The sequence below is a fragment of the Pholcus phalangioides genome, unplaced genomic scaffold (assembly GCF_987345545.1).
Source record: "Pholcus phalangioides strain wild (caught in Gottingen) unplaced genomic scaffold, Ppha-v1.0 ptg000015l_1, whole genome shotgun sequence".
NCBI lineage: Eukaryota > Metazoa > Arthropoda > Arachnida > Araneae > Pholcidae > Pholcus > Pholcus phalangioides.
Window position 1 is genome coordinate 39,857,373 of NW_028301608.1, and position 23,192 is coordinate 39,880,564.

General features: G+C 36.4%; 1 protein-coding gene across 2 annotated transcripts in view; it reads left to right on the forward strand.

Moving 5' to 3' along the window:
* LOC149076011 (pikachurin-like) overlaps window positions 1-21,271 on the forward strand; it is a 144,425-nt gene extending 123,154 nt beyond the window's left edge. For both annotated transcript variants that reach the window (XM_089243539.1, XM_089243540.1), the window contains exons 10-15: window positions 5,743-5,971; window positions 13,131-13,311; window positions 14,289-14,367; window positions 14,538-14,768; window positions 15,891-15,994; window positions 17,459-21,271. In XM_089243539.1, coding sequence (XP_089099665.1) covers window positions 5,743-5,971; window positions 13,131-13,311; window positions 14,289-14,367; window positions 14,538-14,768; window positions 15,891-15,994; window positions 17,459-17,607 — 973 coding nt within the window. In that variant the 3' untranslated portion in view covers window positions 17,608-21,271. The remainder of the gene's footprint in view (window positions 1-5,742; window positions 5,972-13,130; window positions 13,312-14,288; window positions 14,368-14,537; window positions 14,769-15,890; window positions 15,995-17,458) is intronic.
* Window positions 21,272-23,192: the final 1,921 nt, after the last annotated feature.

Here is a 23,192-nt window from a genome sequence, read left to right on the forward strand (position 1 = left end):
TGGTGTTTTGTCGTCGATAATCGTTCCATCGTGCTTGCATATTGCTTCCAAAGTAAGTTCTTGTATTATACCCCATGCCATTCCATTCGTTTCCTTCACTTTTGTTCCAGTTTGTTGTTCGCTCATATCTGTTGTTATTTCCTTGCTTATAATCATACCATTCTGTTCTTCCATATGTATTCGCATATCCTCTTCTGGGGTTGTATATTTGATAATTTCTATTCCTTGATAAACGTATGCTCTGCTTTCTTCTATTGAGTCTTGGACTCCATACATATATAGTATTTCTCCAAAATTCGTCTCGTAAAATCTTTTGTCTAATTTCTTCTTTTTCCTTCTCATTCCGGCAGTAAATTAATATTCCATTTACACAAAAATTGCCACGTTTTTAAGACAAATAAATCACACTGGTCGAATGGTCGACGCGTTTCGGCTCTTCAATGGAGAGCCGTCATCAGGACCTCGTGGTCAGAACTCACACGAATGAAGAGTGATGTTTACGTCTGGTCGTCCGAAGAGTTCGCCTTTGTATTTGCTGCGTCCGAGTGGTCTTTGGATGCGAATTGGGGAGCCATCTGTTGTAAAGTGTTGAAAGTTTTTTCACGACTGAGGTTAATAAAGCCTGTCCAAGCTGACGAAATAGGTGGTGTGTTTCTTCCATCATTAACGAGGAAATTCTGGCATGTTCTGATGAAGTATCCCTCGAGAAAATTCAATTCCGAATTGTGTGTTGCTTTTTTAAAAACAAATGCTTTGTCAAAATTTTTGTGATAATATTCCATTATTTATTTCCTGTAATCTTACTGCATTTTGCTTTGTTATTTGTTCGGTGATACTCCTCATCTTTTGCTGAAATGTGCCAGTTCTATCTTTCTTATTAGGATATAAATATAATTGATGCTGTTTCGATGACTCTTTCATATTTTTTCCGCTCCATCTTTGCTGTTGTGACTCTGCGACTCTCTGTTTTTCAGTCTTTATTTTATTTTTACGTGCGAGTTCCTTCTTCTTCTTTTTTGTTATTACCTCCTTAAATGTTGTTTCAACTTCATTTAGAGAAGTCCACGCTACCCTTTTTGGTGATGTCTCTCCAATCTGTTTTCTTTCATTACTGTGTGCTGGTATTATATCCTTCTCGTCATAGTTGATTTCTTCTATTACTCTTTCATAAAGTAGGGAATCTTCTATTTCTGTTTCGTTCTCCACTTGCTTTTCATTCGTTCCAGAAATATTTACTTGCATTGTAATATCTGATTGCACCATTTTATTCAATTTATCTTCTACTTCTTTGGTGATAGTATTTTTCTTTAGAATGTTAAATTCATTGGTATTATTTTCAAACCACTCTAATATATTTAACAGGATCCTGTTAGCTTTTTTTCTTGGAGCATTTGGTATGTTGAATCTTGTTACACCCTTATTATTATTTGTTGTGTTTGAATTCACTATAGTTCTTACCTTTTTAAGCAGTGTTGGAATATTTGTAATTTTGTTTCTTGTTGAAACCTCTTCTTCTTCACTAAAAGTAAGTTCTTCGGATGATTCTGTTGTCGAATTCTCCCCACTTGTTTCAACCATTGGCAGAGATGATTGTCCAGCTCTACTATCTTCGTTTTTTGCAATCTCTTCCCTTTGTTTCTGCTTAGTGCTTTTTTTAATTTTCTTCGTTTTTTCATTATCCTTGCTTGTTCCTGATTTTGTATACAGCGATGATCTTGCTTCTGTAGCACTTTTTGTTTCTTCGGCGCTGTACTGCTGCACTTCTTTTAATTTTTCCTTTTCCATATTTTCTTTCTCATTTTGAAAATAATTTTTTGCTGCTGTCTCTGCCGAAAATCGTCCCAGTCTTATCTCCACGTCCTCTTTGTGTTCTTCACTTCTAGAACTTTTGTTACCCTTGACTTGATCCTGTATTCGATCCTTTTCTTCCACCTCTGCCCACAGACGCCCCAGTTTTCCTTTTCCTGTGTCCTCTCCTTGGTCTTTAGAATTTTCTGATGAATCTGTGTCATAGAGGAATCTAAAACGACCAAGTCGTAGTTGTTGTTCATTACAATCTAACTGTGTTCTTTCCCTCTTAGGATTATTCAAGTTTAGAGTATTCGGGAAGGTGGTTGGAGAACATTCTATGGACTCCATCATCTGTCTTCTCAGTCGAAGTCTTGTGCTCCTTCTTATCTCTGCACTCGGTGGGGTCTTGTTATTTGTTTTCTCAACTATAAATTTTGTATCCTGAAAGTTTGTCCTCTCTGTTGTTCTGTTTGAAGTGTCACTATCAGTGTTTATTTCGTCCTCTTTCTTCTTTTTTGCGTTGTTTCCCTTTCTTTTCCATTTTACATTTGAAGCACTTGTCATTGAATTGTGCATCATCACACTATCGTTAAATTTCCTCGCTGTTCTCCTCCTTTGGCTATCGTCTTCATCACTATCCTTTTCGCTCTGTGTATTGGATTCGGTTTTCCTTATTTTCCTGTTCTTACACTTTTTAGTCTTTGATATATTTTCAGTAACTACCAGGTCACTGTCTGTCTCAACGGAGTGTTCACTGTGTGGTTCCACGTCATCAATTCCCTTGTCATACATCCTCTCATTCTTTGAGCCATGTAACGACATTTTCACTGAAGTTCAAGTTAAATTAGTCTTATTTTCGGGAATAAAAAATTTACTAATCGGCACACAGGAAGTTATAACCTCTTTTTTTTAATGTTGAGAACAATCTGCAGCCTTTCCCACAAAAATTTTTGAAATCGGTTATTTAGTTCCAGAGATACGTTACCACCTTCTCCCTGTGGCAACACTAAACCCGCCAAAACTTGAAGTTCTTGTGGAAAGTCTCACACACAAAAATATTTAATCAATACGTAGTTGTGAACCCGAAGTACGCGGTGGAGAACCAGGAAAAATAACTTGTTTGGAATTCACTCACCAGGTTGTCAGTTCCCGCCGACCATCCATACGCTTAGCATTAGCAGCGCCACGTGCTATCATATTTACAAGTCTTCTAGTGGACATAGCTTGTGAACCATCAGCTCAATTCACACGTAGTAACGCCCTATGTGTTCAGCTTGCACTCAGAAATACGCGGATATATCGCACAACACCTATCAATTACTGGAGCATATTAAAAAAAACTATTTACTGAGGAGTAGCACCAACGTATATGTTGATAGTTCCAGTGACTGGACTGGACTTCGGAATTCCTCTATAACGAAATTTCGTTATACGGTCTCTTGAAGTTCGTTATAACGGGATTCGACTGTATAATGTCCCTTAAAATACGTGTCATAAGGTCACTCCATATGTTTCCAAGCATCAAAGTTTGGCCGTACGTTTCATCACGCTACGGCAAGAGAGAGCCTTGGTGGTTAGAAACAACGCTGTACAGGTTATAATGCTTCTAGCTTCTGGTAACGAGGAAAAAATCGTCCAAGGATACTGATGCTGCCATCTATCTTTCTGAGCTTTATCTCTTTAATAATCTATTATTTCTTTTTAAATTAGAATATAATAATATAAAAATACAATAGAATATTGTAAAACTTAACAATTAATAAATATCTTAATAATGAAATTGTATGCAGTAAAATAATGACACACCGAAGATTCCACGAAATTTTGTCGTTATAACCGAGGTGTCGTAACAACCGAGGTTGACGATTTAAAGACCTCTTTTTGATGGGAAATTTTTATCAGATATAATCAAAGCTGAGCTCTCGAAAACTTTGTGAATTTTTATTAAAAGGCAACTGGTGAAGTGTACAGACGACGATTAAGGTATTGTGGAAATACTAGCATAGGGGTTCAGGAGACGGAAGTCATGTATCACCAAACTCCTTTGCTTCTATGATCACGTGACTAAGGCTTTGGAGAAAGGCAAAAACGTAGATACTGTTTATCTTGATTTCCAAAAGGCATCCAATAGGGTCCAACACGGTAAAACCTTGAAGCATTTACATGAGATTACGATCGGGGGGGGGGGGGTACATCGTTGTTGAGGGAGCAGGGCCGTCATTTCAACTTTTTCCGGGGGGGGGGGGGGGCAAAGCCATGTACTCAACGTATGTATATAGTATATATTCGTATATATATATTCTATTTTCAGTGTATTTTCAAAAGCCAGGGGGAGCAACGTCCCCCCTTCCCTTCCCCCCCCCCCCTCACCTAAATGACGGGCCTGCAGAGAGAGGTCGCAACGGGTTGAGATGAACGGGGAAATTTCCGATTTGACAGGTTCTGAAGAATGGAGTCTATCAAGGAAGTGTCCCTTGGCTCACACTTTTTTCCCCTATTTATCGAAAAACTCGATCAGGGTATCGACGAGATCATTAGTAAATTCGTAGATGAAGTGAAGCTACTGGAGGTAGTCGGGAATCCGATGGGAGAGGCTCCAGACGAACTTAAAAAATATGATTGTGACATGAGCTAATTGATGGGACATGACTAGGGTGATCATACGTCCCGTATTTCCCGGGACAGTCCCGGTATTTTCTGATTTTTTAGTTGTCCGACTTTTTGGTGAAAGTGTCCCGGTTTTTCCCGTTGTTTTCTGTGTAGTTCTCAAAAGTGTGGTGAAGGAAGCCACTCTTTACAAGGTGAAACGAATAACTAAATTTTATTCATCAACTAATCAGTTAGAATTTTTTTTTCTGCTGTACAAATGCTTATAAATGTATTTTATGGTGGTACTAACACACACAACAACGCCAATTCAGAAAAATGCCAACAACGGCGAAAATTTGGCTGCCCAAAAAATAATGCTACCTCTCGATAAAGCGATATAATTCCTGTACAACGATATTTTCTCTTGGTCCATAGAGTATCGCTGTATCGAGGTTTCACTAAACTTTATGTGTCTTTATATGTCTTTACATTGGATCGATGTATTTTGGTTATATGTGTGATTTCCACATATTTTTTATGAGCATCTTTTTTCAGCCACCTCATTGGGCAATTTGCCTGTTGTGGCCTTTGTGTTTAAATTTGCATTTGAATACAGCGTACGAAGTTGTTGTTTCATTATGCTACGGTGACCATCACAGGCGGCGATAGACTTGGAACTCTGGGGGGGGGGGCACGATGATGATGATGTCAATTCATATATATTAGATCTGTCGACTCCACCTTTGACGCTGGGGAGCAATGTCCCCCCCCCCCCGCGTCACCCCCGTATCTCCGTCCATGGTGACCATGTTTGATGAAGAAAAATACGGTATATTGCTTTGAGAAGCACGGGTTATATCGCCGATTCTCACCAAACATGCTGTCGCTTGTGGGAGAAGTTACTACATATTGCTTCGCGAGCGGTTTGGCGGAAAATAAAGCTCTACAGCCTATCTGCAGTGATTTAAAGTGCATTTCATTCAAACCGAGCGTGGGAAAAAGTTTGGATGCATATTTTTAATTTCAGTCATTCCTGGGAAAACGCCATAAAACGGAAGCAAAAGCGATAGAAAATATGTTATTATATCCGAGGTCGTTACCATCGGCGTTATATGAGCAACGCTCATTAACATTATCATCTATAGGAATCAACCGGGACCGCCAATCATTGACGTCCTAACCAACGTGTCGTTTCAACCGAGGTCGTTATAACCGAGTTTGGCAGTATTTAGTAAATATTTTGCTTCATAACAAACATTATCACTTTTATGTCAATATAAGGCAGGAAAATTTGATATGTGGTTATTTTAACTTTTTTTATGTGTGTAAGGCTTACTTCTCCTCTTTTTCCAATTTTCTTAGGAGTCTCAAACCTATCTCCATGTATAACTGGCATACTGTGTACGTGACGAGAACTGGAAGATTAGGAATATTGAAGGTTGATGATGAACCCCACCAGGAGATTGTATCTCCAGGCGGTTATAGCCAACTTTCCCTTCCATTGAATCTGTATATAGGTGGAGTTCCGAGCCCAAAAGAATTAGCCTCCGGTGCGGAAGTCAATAATTCATTCGTTGGATGTGTTCAGAAAGTAAGCTCATGATTATAGTATCGCATTTCTTGGCATATCCACTATCGGAGCCACATTTTTTAAATCATTTTTAGCAGCTTAAACGGTGCCTACGATTACTTTCCCCCTCCACTCAGAAAATATTATCTATATGAGGTTGAATAAGAATATTTTTTCAACAACATTCAAATACAGTCGGCCTGCTTAATCGGATATCGACGACACACAATATCCGATTAAGCGGGGAACAATTCATTTGCCATTTACAGTCCTATAGAAACCCGATGAAGGATCAATATTAATAGAGATTATTGAATAAATCAGAGATCAAAAATGAAATGAAAATTATTAGAATTCTGTTTTAAAGTTTTCGGGAGGCGGATATTTTCAAGAATAAACGAGCATTCTTGAAAATATTCGCCACTTGTGCGAACGAAAGGTCGAATGACAAAACTATACATCACGGCGGCCAAAAAACCCGGAAACTTTAAAATTGAATTTTAAGTTACATGATGACCACATGATTTTTTGTTTCAAATGAAAATTGCAAATATATTTTTCATTAGGAAAGTTAGCGCCCTCTGGCTTAACAGAGAACAAAAATAAAATAATTACGTATTGTAGACAATTTGAATACTTGGGGCCAGTACATACTTTCAAATGATTTTTTTTAGTCTTAACTTAATATAATATATTTTCCATTAATTGGAAATGCTTGCATTCAATAAATACATTGTGTGTATAGTGGTTGATGTGTAATAACAGTTGATGTGTGAAGCTCGATTTAGCGGAAAATATCTCTAGGTGGTGCTGAGAAGAGTCGTTGAAATTATCATATTGAGAAGGCAACTTTAATATTCTCTCTATAAGAGAAATTTTTGTGCCGGAGGATTTTATCCGTTTATAATCCGGGCCGACCTACAGCGGTACTGCCACAACGGACACTCCCCATTAGCGCGCAAGTCTCGTTAGCAGACAGTTTTCAAGTCTGTGAAACAAGACCTCTCTCCCTCTTTGAATGTATTTCACTATGTGCCAACATAGTGATAAGCAAACTACGGTCTACTCAGAGATGCCCCATCCGTACCGTCTGAGAATTAAAAATAATAGTATAGAAATTTTCAACTTTTCAATGTTTTAAAAAAATTAATTTAAGGGTGTCTTGGGCATATGCAAAATACAGCTGTGGAAATTTAAATAGAAATTTATTTATAAATTTTTTTGCATGTGCAAAACATGAAAGACGTTATAATACATGAACGCGATGTTATTAAAATATATACGGGGGTGATTATAAAAACACTATCCCGACATATGGGCCCCTAACTATCATACCATTCACAGAAACTGAATGAAATTTTGGCATAAGGTATTTTGATGTATCCGCTCAAGAATGATATGGAAAACAGTGTCACTCTAACAGTTACGGTTACAGTGAGAAAATTTCGAAAATATCAAATATCAACACCAAGTTTTTTGTATTGGAATGCGATCTCCATACTGAAAAACACTAAATAGCGTTGGAATGGCACCTGTAGCACGAAAATCCCCGGAGCTAGGCAAGGAAAAAGGACTTTGCCGTGCACCAGAGCATTAATGTTCGTTTCATTCGTCACACCGTTTCTTCGGCTGAGATCCCAGCCTGATTAGTCCTCCACAAGGTCACGTGGAAAACACAATAAAATGCTTTATTTTATGCTGCTTCTCTGGCCTTATTGGTTGTCCTCACTTTTAGCCTATCTACTGCCGGTGATTTTCATGCTACAGTTGCCGTTCGAACGCTATTTAGGGTTTTTCACAATGGAGATCACATTCCAATACAAAAAACTTGGTGTTGCCATTTGATATTTTCGAAATTTTCTCACTGTAACCGTAAGTGTTAGAGGGACACTGTTGTTTTCCATATCATTCTTCAGCGCATACATCAAAATACCTTATGCCAAAATTTCATTCAGTTTCTGTGAATGGTATGATAGTTAGGGGCCCATATGTCGGGATAGTTTTTTTATAATCACCCTGTACTTATTTTCTCAGTTGTGAAGGTTAAACCATTGTGTTTCATTTTACATGAAAACCGTGGCAGTCCTTTAAAGTGTACAACACATCCCGCCACTTCACACCTAAGCATAACAATTCCAATTATGAATTGGAATTTTTCTGCTTAGATTATGCTTATTTTAAATTAGAATTATGCTTAGAAAATTAATTATTATTTTTATGCATTTTCAGAATAAGTTGCGTTCCAATTTTTTTTTCTTTTAATTATTTGTCCGCTCTCAAAAAGTGTTTCCCCCATCTCACGGCACTAACAAACACTCCTCATTAGTGGACAAAACTTTCGATCCATGGTGTCCGTTATCGAGAGGTCCACTGTAATATAATTATATTTCAACGATTAAATATTAGATCTACGCTATCTATATATCCTTTAAATAAAGGGTGGGTGGAAAGTCCATGAAGCATTTTAAAAACAAATAAAAAATGACCCATTCGGCAAAAAAAAACCCATTTACACTCTGTAATAAGTATCGTGGCATGAATGAATGAACCCCAGAACTTGGATTGGATTTTGAGTTTAATGGTGCAAGGCCAGAACTTTGCCACTGGACTTATCCCGTTGCCAAGATCTATTCCAGCCCAGCTTCGTGTCAGAGTCTGGAACACTTTACTTTGTGTCAAAATAGAAAAAACAGAAGGAAAAAAAAAAAAACATACACAATTTTTACATTATATTTTCCCCGGACAATTGAGTACTGTCGCGATTAACAAATTTCGTGGTGATTTCAAACGAGATGGGGTTGGGAGTTGGAGAAAAGTTTCGGGGTTTTGTTAAGAAGGATGAATGTACGCGTATTAGGATGGAGGTATGTTTTAAAAGCAATTGAGGGGGCCCCATGCCATCTCATCTGTTATCTTACACTTGCCATATTATATACACAGGACACAAAAATAAAACGAAATGAGAATCTTATTGTGAAATAATATATATATATATATCCATCGGAGCGAGTCATCTCGCTTAACACCTTATTGGTGAGCAAATGGTTTGATAACTTGTGGACTAGAAGCCAGCATCAGTTTTATTGGGTTGAGTTCACTCACTCCTGTGGATTTGATGAAAAAAAAATACAAAATAGAAATATTGTATGGGGGAATATATATAAGTATCGTGGCACTAAGAGTTTTCGTTTTTAAATGTTTCAATTTTCACTCAAAGATGATACTGTATCATGAAAAATTCGACATAACATAAAAAAGTGCTCAAACATCACTGTTTGAGCCCGATAACAATGATTTTGTTTATAACGATTTTACGCTCTGTGGCGAAACTTTTTAACGGGGAGATACGCTCGCATTTGCGCCTCGAAATTGGGAGCCACAGAAAACAAACTTCAGCCGACCACCACTGTGGTGACGGTGGGGCTCGAATCCGGGTCTCCACGATGCGAGTCCGTCTCTATGACCACTGGACCACCACAAAGGCGGGGCGGCTGATGCTGCTAAATAGGACCTGCATGAATCCGGAGCCACCTAAACGCATGGGCCCAGTTGAGAATTGCCCTGAGCCTGATGTTAATATGTCGGGTCTACACGATGAGATTTGGTACCCCGATTTGCGAGATTAAGCGAATACTCAAGCTGTTACTTACAACTGAGTACGGGTCCCCCTCAAAACGTAATTTTTCAAGAGGGCCCATGGTGGTTAGACGGTACTACATAGAGCCCCCGGAACCCTGACTGACGCAGGGGTCGACTTCTTTACTCTTGAAAAAGAAATTCGATAATTAGGAAGTTTCTAGTTCCTTGAAAATGGGTCCTCGATAAAGCAAGGGACCAGAGGGAAAGTATGGTTCACAGGGCCCATGGGCGAAAAAAGGTAAAGAGACATTGATATCGCGTACAACCTTTTTGATTCGTCCTTTCATTATTTGCTGCAAAGTTCAAGCAACGTTGGCTTTGATGTAAAAAATGCCAAAAAAAACCGAAGCATTTTACATTATTTCTATATAATTATCCTGATTATATAGAAGCATCATTTTTCTTCTCCAAATGAATTCTTAAATGATAAATTTCGCTTTGTTTGCACATATTTTATTCACGGAGATGATTCATTTTCAATTCAGTTTGACATTTAGTTTTACGTAGGTCTTGTTTATCGTCGAAACGCTAGCGGAACAAATAGCTGATAGGGATCATTTTGTCGAGGGAAAAATTAATCAAATGAATTATTTTAATATGATTTACCTGATTAAACATATCTTATTTGATTCTTATCTAATTAATAAACATTGTGATGGAAACAGGGTTGCGTTGATTGTGCGTTGCGCCGTCTCCAACGCTGCTGGTTGCTTCAAGGTTCAGCTGTCGTTAATTTAGTTATAGTTCCAGCACAAACATCAAACACAAGAACCAAGGGAGTAAAAGTCTTGTAGTTACACACGCATATTGTACGATCACTTAATTAGTAACGAGCAACGGAATTTTTCTTTTCCGAAAGAGAGCGCTGGTAAACAACGACACGAGTCTGATGACACTTGTCCTCGACTTTACGACCCCGACCCTGTCGTCGGGAACGACCTTACAACGGAATGTCGATGTATTTTTACGACACAATTAGCAAATAATTAAGCTTGATTAATTTTCCCAGGAGCTAATGCCGAGGAAAATCGAAAGGATGAAAGATAGGAACTAATTTCCAAGGAAATTTCTGTACTTGAAATAGTAGACAGTGTTGTGATATTATACGTAGAAAAGGTTTTTTTTTTTTCAAACTTAACCTCTCACATAATGCAAAAACAATCACAAGAAATGAAATCAACAAAAGGGGCTTCCATTTCACTTAATGTAATTAGAAATTTTAGCCTTATATAGAAAGAATATCTGGTGTGTTGATGAGACAATTTATTATTCCCCTCAAGTTTACTTCAGAAAGCAAATAGACCTTTTCTGGATATTACGCCGAGTTGAACTTGGAAGGAAAAGTCTTCTGGTCTCATTCGGGAATCATTCCCAGGTCCTCATGCAAACCGGGCAAGTACGCTACCGTATACACCACTCCTCCATAACATGGCTCGCAATGTCTCAACGAAGAGATATAAACAGGTGGTCAAAGACCTGGGCCATGCTGGAAAACCATATGCACCACTGGAGACACCCTGCAGGGGTGTAGAGAGCCATCCGAGAGGCGTGGTAGTAGCATGCTGGTCTATCCCCGTGAAGGTTGCACTCAGGTCCCAGGTTTGAACCGTGGGAAGAATATGGATAAGATATTTTCCCCAACGAGCTTGAGGTGACCCCCGATATATGTCGCCTTCACACAACCCAACTCGTTAATTATAGTAAACAGCGATATAGTGATGTGGCCGGAGTTGGTGTTTGGTGAAGAGTAGTGGTGTATAGACATAAATAAATATACATCAATTGAAGTTTTTGCAGTTATTATAACAAGGTGTGTGAGCTTCAACTACGAAAATTAAAAAAAATTAACATCAGGATTATTATTTTGCGAAGAGCGGTACACCGCCGTCGAGTCGTAAGTAATGAAAGGCAGGTGTGTTTGATGTCCAGGGTTCCAAATTCACCCAGATTTGTTCATCCATAATTGCAAGGGGGGGGGGGAGGACACGGAAATAGATATTTGCATCGGGTGACTTAAATTAAAGTTTGTTTATACAGTGATGTTCAAAATTATCAGATCCCGGATTACACTCCCGGTGGGAAACCATTCGGGGTGACAGTGCTCGCTAGTTTCTAGTGTTCGCTAGTTCTATTATCTAGTTTTTGTTAAACAAACGTCTATACACAAAATAAATGTGGTATATTTTGAGTATTTTTATGAAATTTTCCAATCAAAACATACAGCCGTTATTTGTTGAGAAGTTTCACGGACAACATAATTGTTATTTTAACTTCCTATATAAAAAATCAAAATAAAACATCTGTCAGTTGCCTCACCATTGAAATCATAATTACGAATATACTAATTAAAGACAACAATATTTGAGAATATGCCCAGAAGTCTCATATACTCCGCGATCGAAAGCGACACAGAAATTCAAAGGTAGGAGTTTGCAACCAATGTCGACTAAACATAAAATGAGGTTAACCAGAAAACGAGGTCTCCCAACCGAAAATATACTGAAGGCTACATAAAAACGGGATTCTAAAGGATAACACAAGAGGGATTAGAGCGTCTCGAGATGATCATTTGTTTGGGCCGGTATGCTGGGCTGTAATAACGCCACGATAAAAATCGCAAGAGAATCTTCTCTCAAAGAAGGGCTTTACGAGAAAAGCCCTCGAAAACGCGCGCTTGTGATTTTTATCATCATTTCAACCGAGACGAATACTTGTTATTCTACGACACAAACGAAAAGCCTTTAAGCTTAACTTTTTAAAAGCCTTTGTACTCGCATATATATATATCTACTGTGTATTTCTTTTAAGGCGTAGAAGCAAAGCATTCGCTATTCTCTTATCCGAGCAATATCTTTCTCTCTATTCATATATACTTATTTATTCTTCCATTAAACTAAAAAGAGCTCGTTTCCGTTTCGCTATTCGACGTCAGTCTTTTATGAAAGTTTAGCGTGGGATGTTACTGCTATGCACAACAGGTATAAACAGTATTTTTTGAAATGAAAGAGGTACTTATGGAAGAGAGACATTTCGTGTTAGTATTCAAAGATGGCAAATGAAAGTGAGCAGTCGGCCGTGGAGAAATGTTATTTTACAAACATTTTTCCGTCTCTTTCCCAATCATTATAAACGTAAATAAAGGGATAGAGTTGTGTTTGCTGTCCTCGCGTTCGGATGCTTTTCGAAATTTCACTTTTTCTTTTTTTTTTTTAGAAAACGATTTCACTTTTGATTAAGATAAGAAGGAGACTGGAATGGAACGAAGGAATTTGAAGTCTAAAAGTATTAACGATTCGTAAAAGAGTAATAAAACTAGGGGGAAAAAAACTGTCATCACGAGATGTCATTTACAATCAAGACTTTCGTTACGTATTCAAGAATTCAAAGCAACTCAAATGAACCGAATTTTTGAAATTTTCTGTTTTTGAATTCGAATTTATATTTTGGCGGGGTTTTTTTTTCTTTATGTTCAGAATTTAGTTTAAAAATAATGTGTCTTTTTGGATATATTTAATGATTTTTATTTTCTCTAATTTTACAGCTTGTTATAAATGGGAAGCCTGTCAAGCTCGTGGAGCAGGCGTTGTCAGGTGTGAACATTAATAATTGCGAGCACCCGTGTGCAGAAAAACCGTGCGATAACAAAGGCACTTGTATACCTAACATGGAATCTTATAGCTGTCTGTGTGCTACAGGTTATACTGGATCGCATTGCAAAACAGGTATATACATGAGCTGACACTATTTCTGCTTTCTGAACTTTTAAAAATGAATAAGCAGCTTATTCATCTTACTTTTGTATAATATATTTGTTACGGTAAATGTGAAAAAATCCGTTGCTATACATAATCATCAATCGTCTCGGTAAGTTTGATAAATTTATCACTTTTACCGGTGATTATGCAGAATATCCAAACGTAGGGCCGTCTTAAGAACATGATGGGCCAAGTTAATTTTTCTGAGGCCCTACCTGGTAAATTCTAGAAAATTTCACCCGGATCTCATTTTTGTGAGGCCCTTTTCCTTTGAGGCTCCCAGGCCGTGCCTGGATGGGCCCATGCGTTGGACGGCACTGTCCAAACGTCCTTGGTAAATGCTAAAAAAATATATTTGTTACGGTTCATTACATCGAGGTTCGGTTGTAGAATTTGTCAAATAAGAATTTCTTGTAATGGGCTTGGATTGTATACCGAAAAAAGACTTACATCGGGGTACGATAGTGAAATTTGTTAAATAATATGAGTTCATACAGTATATCGATGTCAGTATTCAAAATTATCCAAATAGGAATTAATTACAGGAGCTATTTTGCGGATGTTGGGAAAAATTCATTAAATTGAGTTAATTATATCCGGTTCAGGCTCACCAGTACAATCATTTAAATACTACGAATCTACTACGGACCCCTTTATCATATTATCAATATGAAATGGCGATTATGCATAATAACCCTCAAATGCGATGAACTTAGTACACTCATGTTTCCCAATGACACTTGAATAGTATGCATAATTGCCTTTAAAAGGGATATATATAAATTTAATAAAATTTATCAAACTTACCAAGACGGCCTGTGGCCATGCATTGATAACGGATTTATGATATTTACTGTAACATATTTATTTCTAGTATCTTGAAACTGATATTTGGTGTTTATAGTCATTGAAAAGATTCATTTCTTAATTTTGGTACATTTTAGAAATAGTCGATATGGTATCCAAGCCCATGTTTACAGGAAATAGCTATCTTCATTACGTCAACGAAAATCTACTTAACAGGTAAAGTTATAGAAAAAATTAAATTATGTGCAAATTTAATTTCTTTTTAATGATGTAAAAAAATGATGATGCCATACAATTATGAGAAAGAGTTCCATATTCTGAAGATCGAGCTATCGAATAATTTTTCTTTGATTGCAAAATGGATATAAATGTTTTATTTTATCCAGGTTGAGAGGCCAGAGTCTTCAGATGTCAATTTCGTTCCGAGCCCTGTCACCTTTCGGCTTGATGTTATGGGCGGGATCAAAAGAAATAAACACGGCTTCTGACTATATAGGAATCAGGCTTCACGATGGTCACCTGCGTATGGACTACAATCTCGGTTCCGGACCTGTTTCTCTGTTCTTTAATCATAGCCGTGTGGACGATGGTCAGTGGCACGAGCTCAAAATTGTCAGGTGGTTATTCCAAATTTAAAATACGATATCTCCAATGAAAGAATAAAACAACGCAAAGGTTTACTTTTTAATGTAAATATTTGAGTTTCCAAAAACATGTTCTTTAGATGAGTCGTTTGTTTACATATCAAATCAGGTCGTGTTGCCAATATTAAAGGACGATACACACTACCATTGGCGTACGCAAAGGGGGATTGGGGGTTCTAACCCCCTCCTTGAGCCAAGATTAGTGTTATTTTGCAGGAAAAAAAGTAAACCCCCTAAAGGAAAAAAATCTGAAAACCTCCCCTCGAGAAAATTCTTCGTGCGCTTGTGCACAATACTCTAAGGTGACGTGGTCCCACGTCACATCAGAGACGTTGTGAATTCTGATTCGTGGAAATTCTGTGACATGATAATTCTTACGTCATGTAATTCTCCGTGACGTAGTTCCCACGTCACCGATTTCCCACGAACGAGAATTCACTATTCCACTGACGTGACGTGAGAAACGTAACGTCAGAACACTGTGCAGTAGCGTTAAGAGTGAGATAGATATCATATGATTTCAAATGACCGTTATTGAAGTTGGCAGATATCCATATTACATATGCACAGTTTGTATTCAGAACTCCCTGTCGTACCAGAGGTCCATACCGTACATCTATAGAAATAATAGAAATATACATATCTTTTAAAAACATCCTATGAGTTTCTACATCAACCAATTGACATTAGTATCAGTTTCGATTGAAATTAAATTGTAACATTGAATGAAAAAAAGCAAAACTAAGAGAAGCTTGCGAGCAGAATTACTTAACCATACGGTCATATGATTCGCTTTTTGGTTCCAAACTGATGATATTGTGCTAGGCGCGATTTTGTGGCAGTGGCAAAATGGAAAGTTAGTCAATTCAATCGTTTGGCGCCATTCGGCGATGATTTAATGAATCTACTGTATCGCTTTGGTCTCAATGAAATATGGTATGGGTCCATTGTAGTTTCCCGTACTTCGTGAGTTTAAAATTTGGCCACCCTACTCTATTTGGTGAATTTTAAAAATATGTACTTTTAAAAATAACTAAATAGGGTAGGGTGATCTATAGGTATATATTACATTATAAGTGATGCGTTATATTTCAGGTTTAAGCAAAGAGGATCGTTGACAATTGATTCAACTCGGACGGTAACTGCTGTTTCTCCTGGACCTCTCAAAGAACTGAATATTCCGAATGAACTATACTTAGGTACTTTTTCTAAAAAGTTTTCCTCCTTATTTTACTATTTTTGAAACGTTAAAGGAAATTCAGATTCCAATACCCATTTCTCATATTGTACAGTAGTATAAATTTCGAAATTATAAGAAATTGTGTGTGAAAAAATTAAAAATTATCTTAATATATATTTTTTTGTTTATTATACGATTTTGTGGATCATTATCATGCTTGTTATTGATTCTTACGAAAAAGGGCATAGGGAACAGCTATTGGCTGTGGGGATAATATTGGCGTCACACTTTGCACAAAGATTGCGGATAAACCAGCGCAAGGTTTCCTATTAGGGTTAGAACAACTATTTTCAACCTGTTGCTCGCGAGCACTATGGTGCTTCTCGAACAACGAAGAAATGCTCAATGCTCGAGACAAATTTCTCTTGAGCGCGTGATCAACGCTTCAATTAAAAACCCTGTAAAAATTGCGCATATTCAAGGATTGTAATTAATGCAGATTTCAGGCATTAGTATGTCAAAGTTGACTCAAAGAGTGCTCTTATTTTCATATTGGGAGCTCGAGAAAGGTTGAAGACCAGTGGGTTAGAAGGAAGATAAATAAACGACAATATTTCTATTGTAATAAACGTCTTTTTTTTCACCATGTAAATACACTCATGCTCAAAAGTTAAGCAACAGACTGATTATTATCTATTGTAACCATATGATGATCTGCACAGAAATTGATATTGGCGCCCGCATCGACTTTTATGTCTTCAGCAGATGTTCAGAGATGGTAGTGCACTATCGAGATGACATCCTTGCACCATATGCTCGCACCATTTCTTTCTGTCACGGCACCCGATGCCATTTTATGGAAGATAATGCAAAAGTTAACAAAGTTTGTGTTGTTGAGCATTACGTTCAGTCTGAAACGCTGACCCGTACGGAATAGCCACCCATTTCTTCTGACTTGAACCCAATAGAGGATATATTAGGCATCCATGGAAAACATTCAACTGCTCTCAGTGACACTTCCAAAAGCCTCGGTGAGCTGTGAACAAGTGTTTCGCTTAAATGGACCCTGATACCTTAAAATGTCATTGAAAATTAGTGTCATACCTTAAATGTATTGGTATGGATCGATTTTGCCGAGCCTCTGCATATCCAGCATAGATGGACATATCCCTATTTCCCGACCTTCCCCATTAAACTTTTTGTGGCTCAATATATGATTGTTCTTTTTGTATGCCAGTTATTCCAATTTTAGATTTTTATTTTCTTTGTAATTTAAACACAAAGTGTTCTTTGCTTCACCCTATGATCTGTGTTACACATCACAGGGTCATTATAGGGTGACTCCAACAAAAAAGAATTAAAACATTTGGTTTTATAAGCATTTTTGATTTTTTTGCGCAACCTTTGAGCATTAGTGTAGTTCATTAATTTTCCAGATCTGAATATATTGAAGGTGGTGAATATAAATATATATATTTTTCAGGTGGAATGCCAGAGGTGGGCCGCACGAACACCAGCGTATTCCAGAACGGCTTTGTCGGCTGCTTGTCAAACTTCACGTTAGATAACGGCTACCACGTCCAGTTCTTGACGATGGCGGTCACCGGAATCAATATTCAACCCTGCGTGTAGTTGCATCCATCAATATGTATATAGAGATATATATACATACATACGTTATTTATCGATAAAAACCACGCCAATACAAATCGATTCTGCCAGGGGACCAAACAAATAATGAAAAATAAATGAAATCACGAGAAGGCTTTGACAGCATCGGCAATCGTGACGTGCATGAGTCATGTGTGACCGTCGTGATTTACCAACTCACACCAACCACAACCAAACTTATCCTCGATGCCCATTCCATTCACTATTGAGTGAACGTTGCTCTTTTATGTAAGAAAGGAGTCCCACGACGACTTAAATAAGCTGTGCGTGCGCGAATTTCACACAGGCATGGATTGCTTATTCTATTAAGTATCGGAATTTCTTCTACATGTGCCATGTCTTTTAAGATATTGGACAGTAACATTTCTGGGGAAAGTTACGTGAAAGACATTTCTAAAAATGCGAACTATATTACAGTTCTTCGGAGAAGAAAAGAGACATATATGCAAGTGTCTCCTTGCTAATAGCAAAACAGATATAAAATAAATTATACTAGTCCTGTGTAAAGATTATGATCCGGGCTTCGATCTATTTGCTAGACTATTACGAGCCCGGTCGAAATATGCACAAATGTTTCGTTGGTTTTTCCTTTGTACGTGTGTCGATTTAAGTATCTACTCGTGTGATATGAGATGGAATATCATTATATACATAAATATTAAATAATATTAATACAGAGATGCTCTCTATTGGTGCCATGACGAGATTGATATTTAACTACGTCGTCATCGCTGTTTTTCATCATCTGTTTACGGAAAGATTTTACAGTATTAAGTGTTTGTTTATATTTTCGATTAGGACCGACAATCATTATTTACGAGTTAGTAGTATTAATTAAATCTTTTTTTCCTTGTATTGATGCATGAATGATCGTTGATGGCCAAATAACTGAGCCGAATTATTGATTTAAAACTGGCTGATACAATTTTATGGTTAATGTGACTCTTGTAAGTAAAGGGGTAGACATTCTAATGCAAAAACATACTATTTAGAATTTGAGTTTGGAAAAAAAATATTTTTACAACAATGACGATATGCACAGTGCAATCTGGATCACTCTATTAATATAAATAGACATTAATTGGCAACTTCGAAATTTTTACTTTGTTTTCAGTATTTCTTTTTTATTAACTGCTATGAAAATTCTAGTCATTTTCGATCGTGAAAGTACATGAAAACATACAATGTCTCACAAGTTACTCTTTCAAGATTTAAAAACGTATGGGAAGTATCTCAGTCGTCGCTTTTATGCGAAATATTTGTAACTTAACTGAAATATATACCGACGTTGAAGTAAATTTAATGATCAAATTCAACTAGATATGGTGAATCGAGCGGTAGCAATTCGAATGCATTTGCATTTATCCATGTTCCGTGTTTGTTTTTGTGTGTTATCAGCTTTTTACAAGTTTAATTTAATTTATAAATATAGTTAACCTCGGAAAAAACAAGGGCGTGTGAAGGATCGAACTTTGGGGAGGGGGACACAATAATGTTCTTCCCGAGAAATTTTGGGTTACCACCTTTTTTAAAAAGCATTTGAATTAATAGAAATTGGTTAAAATAGCATATAAAAGGTATTTCCTTTCGATACATTATTTTTTTTAAATTTTTGTTTGTCTGAGGAATGGGGCATGGGGTTCTCGTTTTTATGGCGTTTCCTCAAAAAATTCATGGAATTAGAGCTCATCACATTGAAGCAATTTCTATTTGCTATTACATCGATAACTAATTTGAAAAGATTAACGACTTGCGCGTTATACACCCCTTTATATGTGAGACATCATCTTATTTTGCCCTTCCCGATTTTAAATGCATAATCTGTAGGCCTACTAGAATCAAGGATAAAAATATAGGTATAAAGATGCATAATTTATGAATTATATACCAAAAGGAATAAATCTATAAATATTCATCTCGCATATTTTTTGCCGTGTTCATCCCCCCCCCCCAAAATATATTTCAGCAGACTTGCTATATAACTATATTTCTCACCAAGGGTTATTTGTAATCAAAATTTGGCTATTTTGCAGACAATTTGGAACATTTTTGCCGAGAATTGTATGTGATCCCAATTTCCCGTATTTTTCTCAACCACATACGGTCACCAAAATGACATAACTTCACGCATGAGACATTTGATTGCACCTGGTAATATCTTCCGCCAAAAAAAAAAAACGTCAGTCTCGGTTATAACGAGTTTTCTAAGAATCTACGTTATAACCGAGTTTGATTATAATACTCATTTAAGGATGAATTCAAAAACGTTCAACACATTCTTATTTTACTTCGTCAACCCGCTTAAACTGATAATAATCCGCTTAAACTGATAATGAATGTGAATTCAAAGACACCACCGATTTCTTTGATATTAAGTATTCCGAGAAATCGGTGAATTACCTTGAATTTGAAAGCTTCTATGGAGAAACTTGGTAGTCAAGCTTCTAATCCTGATTAAATTGCTTTGTGTTAGAAGCTAGAGTGAATAATATTAGCAAATAATTTCCATTATTAGTACACTTGATACTGAAACGGCTCCGCGGATGCCACTTCGGCCTAACGTGTGCTCCCATAGAAATTCGTCTTAATGTATATTCATTACAGCAGCAGCAATATGAGCAAAACCGTTAAACGATGCTTGAAGTTTGTATATACAGTGTTCCATCCTTTTTGGAGGGGAAGGAAATTACTGTAAGTGCTTTTCGTTTTCTCGACTTTGTTCTAGCGGAACATTGTGTTGCTTCTAATTTTCGAATTTGTTACTTGAGAGAATTTCAGAAGCGTTGTTGCATGCGTTTTCTCTTGATGGACTCTAAAACTCTGCCATCATCTTCATTAATGGGAGGCAACTTTTACATGAAGTTTTACCGCTTCTTCTTGATTATCTGTGCTAGAGAATTACTGCCTGTTTAACATTTTTGCAGACAAAATTCTCTCAGAGACTTTCCAGACCTACAAAACATGTACCGAGTACTGTTTTGAGGAACGTATCCACGAATGTTCATTGAATAGAAATTCTTTATAACTATTTTTCAGCTTCACATAAAATAGATAATAAATAAGAATTTAATTAAAGAAACGTATCATTGAAAAATCATTAGTTTCTAAATAAAACTGACTCTCATAAACCTGTGAAATTTTATGACAAGACTGAAATATTAAAATTTTAGTTTGAAATTCTAAAAACCAGAAGATAATTCAGGTAAAAACAGCTGAGATTCGTAATTTTGTTTGCTATACGAACCCTTTGAGCCAATAAAATGCAAGCTACTGATCTTTTTATAAAGTAACATCTAGCTTATACGTAGGAATACAATGACAATGGGATAATTGTTTTTTCATCTAAGGCGCCCCCGAAATCTCCCCAAGAACCCCAGGTTAAGCACATCCCCCCCCTAGTTAATACAAATGACATCCTAAAGCAGGGATTCCCAAATTCTTTACGTTCATTGTTTCCGTGAGAATTTTTAATTTATTGAGGAGTTACAGGGTTATCCAAAATCATTGTAACACTATGGTTAGAATCGCATACAGCCCTGCTCCAAAATTCAATATAATTTCAATCTGACTAATGATATTTCTCATGGCAACCTGTCTTGCCGCAGTTGTTGTTTTTTTGGGAATTTGACTTCCAATCAGAACTGAAGAACAGAATCAGAATCAGACTGAAGAACAGATTCCCCAACGATGATGAGAAAAATGTATTGAAATTTATTAATATATGCCATTAAAATTCACTTTGATTGTTTCTTAATAAATCACTGTTTTTTTAAAAAAAAACCGTTCAAAAAACAAAAGTGAAACAATATAAATATCCATTAATTAAAAAAACCATTAATTATCTCATTCTGGAAGAAATTAAATAACACTTAATTAACGTAATTCTGGAAGAATGTCAAAACAAAAATAACTTCATCGAGGTTTTTCATTTTTAGTCAGTTAAGATCTGGTAAATTTTACACTTAGTTGTTATATAATTCTTCAAATTTGGAGATACCTGGAATATTGAATATAAAAAGTATATTCCTAAGTTGAAATACCAAATTAAAAATTATATTCCAAAGACATATCACACATTATATTTCCAAAATTAATTATTGAAAAAGAAATATTAATGTCACATCTAACATATGTTTTGGGGGTTAAATGTTGCGATCGTACATACATCGTGCATATGCACTATTAGTGTTTTTATATTGATTTCTAAATTATTCTTCAGAAACCAGCTGAATAATATACAAGGTGTCCAGTGAGTCCCAACTCGGCCTCAATTATCATTTTTTTTCTCGAATTTGTCTCATCAACCAATCGTTGTGTAGATTGAAAAAATGCTCAAAATTTGTTCAGAAATCACCCTGCAGCATTTTTAAGTGGGAAAATAGAGTGTGCCACAAAATAAAAAGTCTAAATTTTTATTCTGCCACCGTCCTCTAATTTCCAATTAGAAAGTTGTTTCCCTGTCTCTTATGATTAAAAAAAATCCACTTTTTCAACTTCCAAGGCCTGCTGAGATATTTAATTTGGAAAATCAGAGAAAAGGTGGGAAGGAAAAGCTATAAAGAATTCAACGGACATGCTTATTGAGCTGTTATTTCCCACTTTTTTTTCTCTGGTTTTCGAAATCAAATATGTATCTCAGTAAAAATTGCACTTCGTGGAATTTATTTGTTGTTGTCCCTAAGAGAGACCGGGAAACTTTCTGATTGAGTTTACGATTTAGGACAGAGTGAATGTATAAAAATTTAGATTTTTTTTTATTTTGTAACACACTGTATTTTCACTCTCAAAACTGCTACAGAATTTCTGAACATATATTTCGAGCTTCTTTTTTTTTAAAAATTCGAACCATACTTCCACGACGAATGGTTCTATGAGATAAAGGCTGAGTATGGACTTTCTGCACATGCTGTACGTCAAGCTCGCAGGTATGTTCACTCTTATAACGTTATTGATATTATATTAACATATTTCTTTTCACTGAGACATGAATTCAGAATTTTAAGGCACAGTTATTTAGGGTATCCTGCACGTGCTAATGCGGTCTTTGTCTCATGAACCGTCCGTCATAGAGGTATGATCCAAGTTTAAAAAATGTTCAAAAGGTGTTGAAAAATTACCCTGTACCAGTTTTGAAGTTGAAAATACAGTGTGTAACAAAATAAAAAAAAAATATCAATTTTTATACGGTTCTCCCCTGTACTCCAACTTTCAATTAGAAAGTTGTTGCCCTGTCTCTCGTCAGGCTAATGGAGAAAAACTCTATGTTTATAAGTGCAATATTCACTGAGAGATGTTTGCTTTACAAAATGGGAGAAAAGTTTGGAAAGAACAGCATAAATAAAGAAAAAACCGTTGTCCGTTAGTTTTTTTTTTTTTTGCTGTTTTTTTAACTCTTTTCCAATTTTTAAATTCAAATATCTTAGCGAATATTGCACTTGGAGGCCTAGAATTTTTTTTCTGTTTGCCTCAGGAGAGACAGACCAACAACTTTCTAAATGAAAGTTAGATAACGAGGGAATCTCCTAAAAATTTAGATTTTTTTTTTA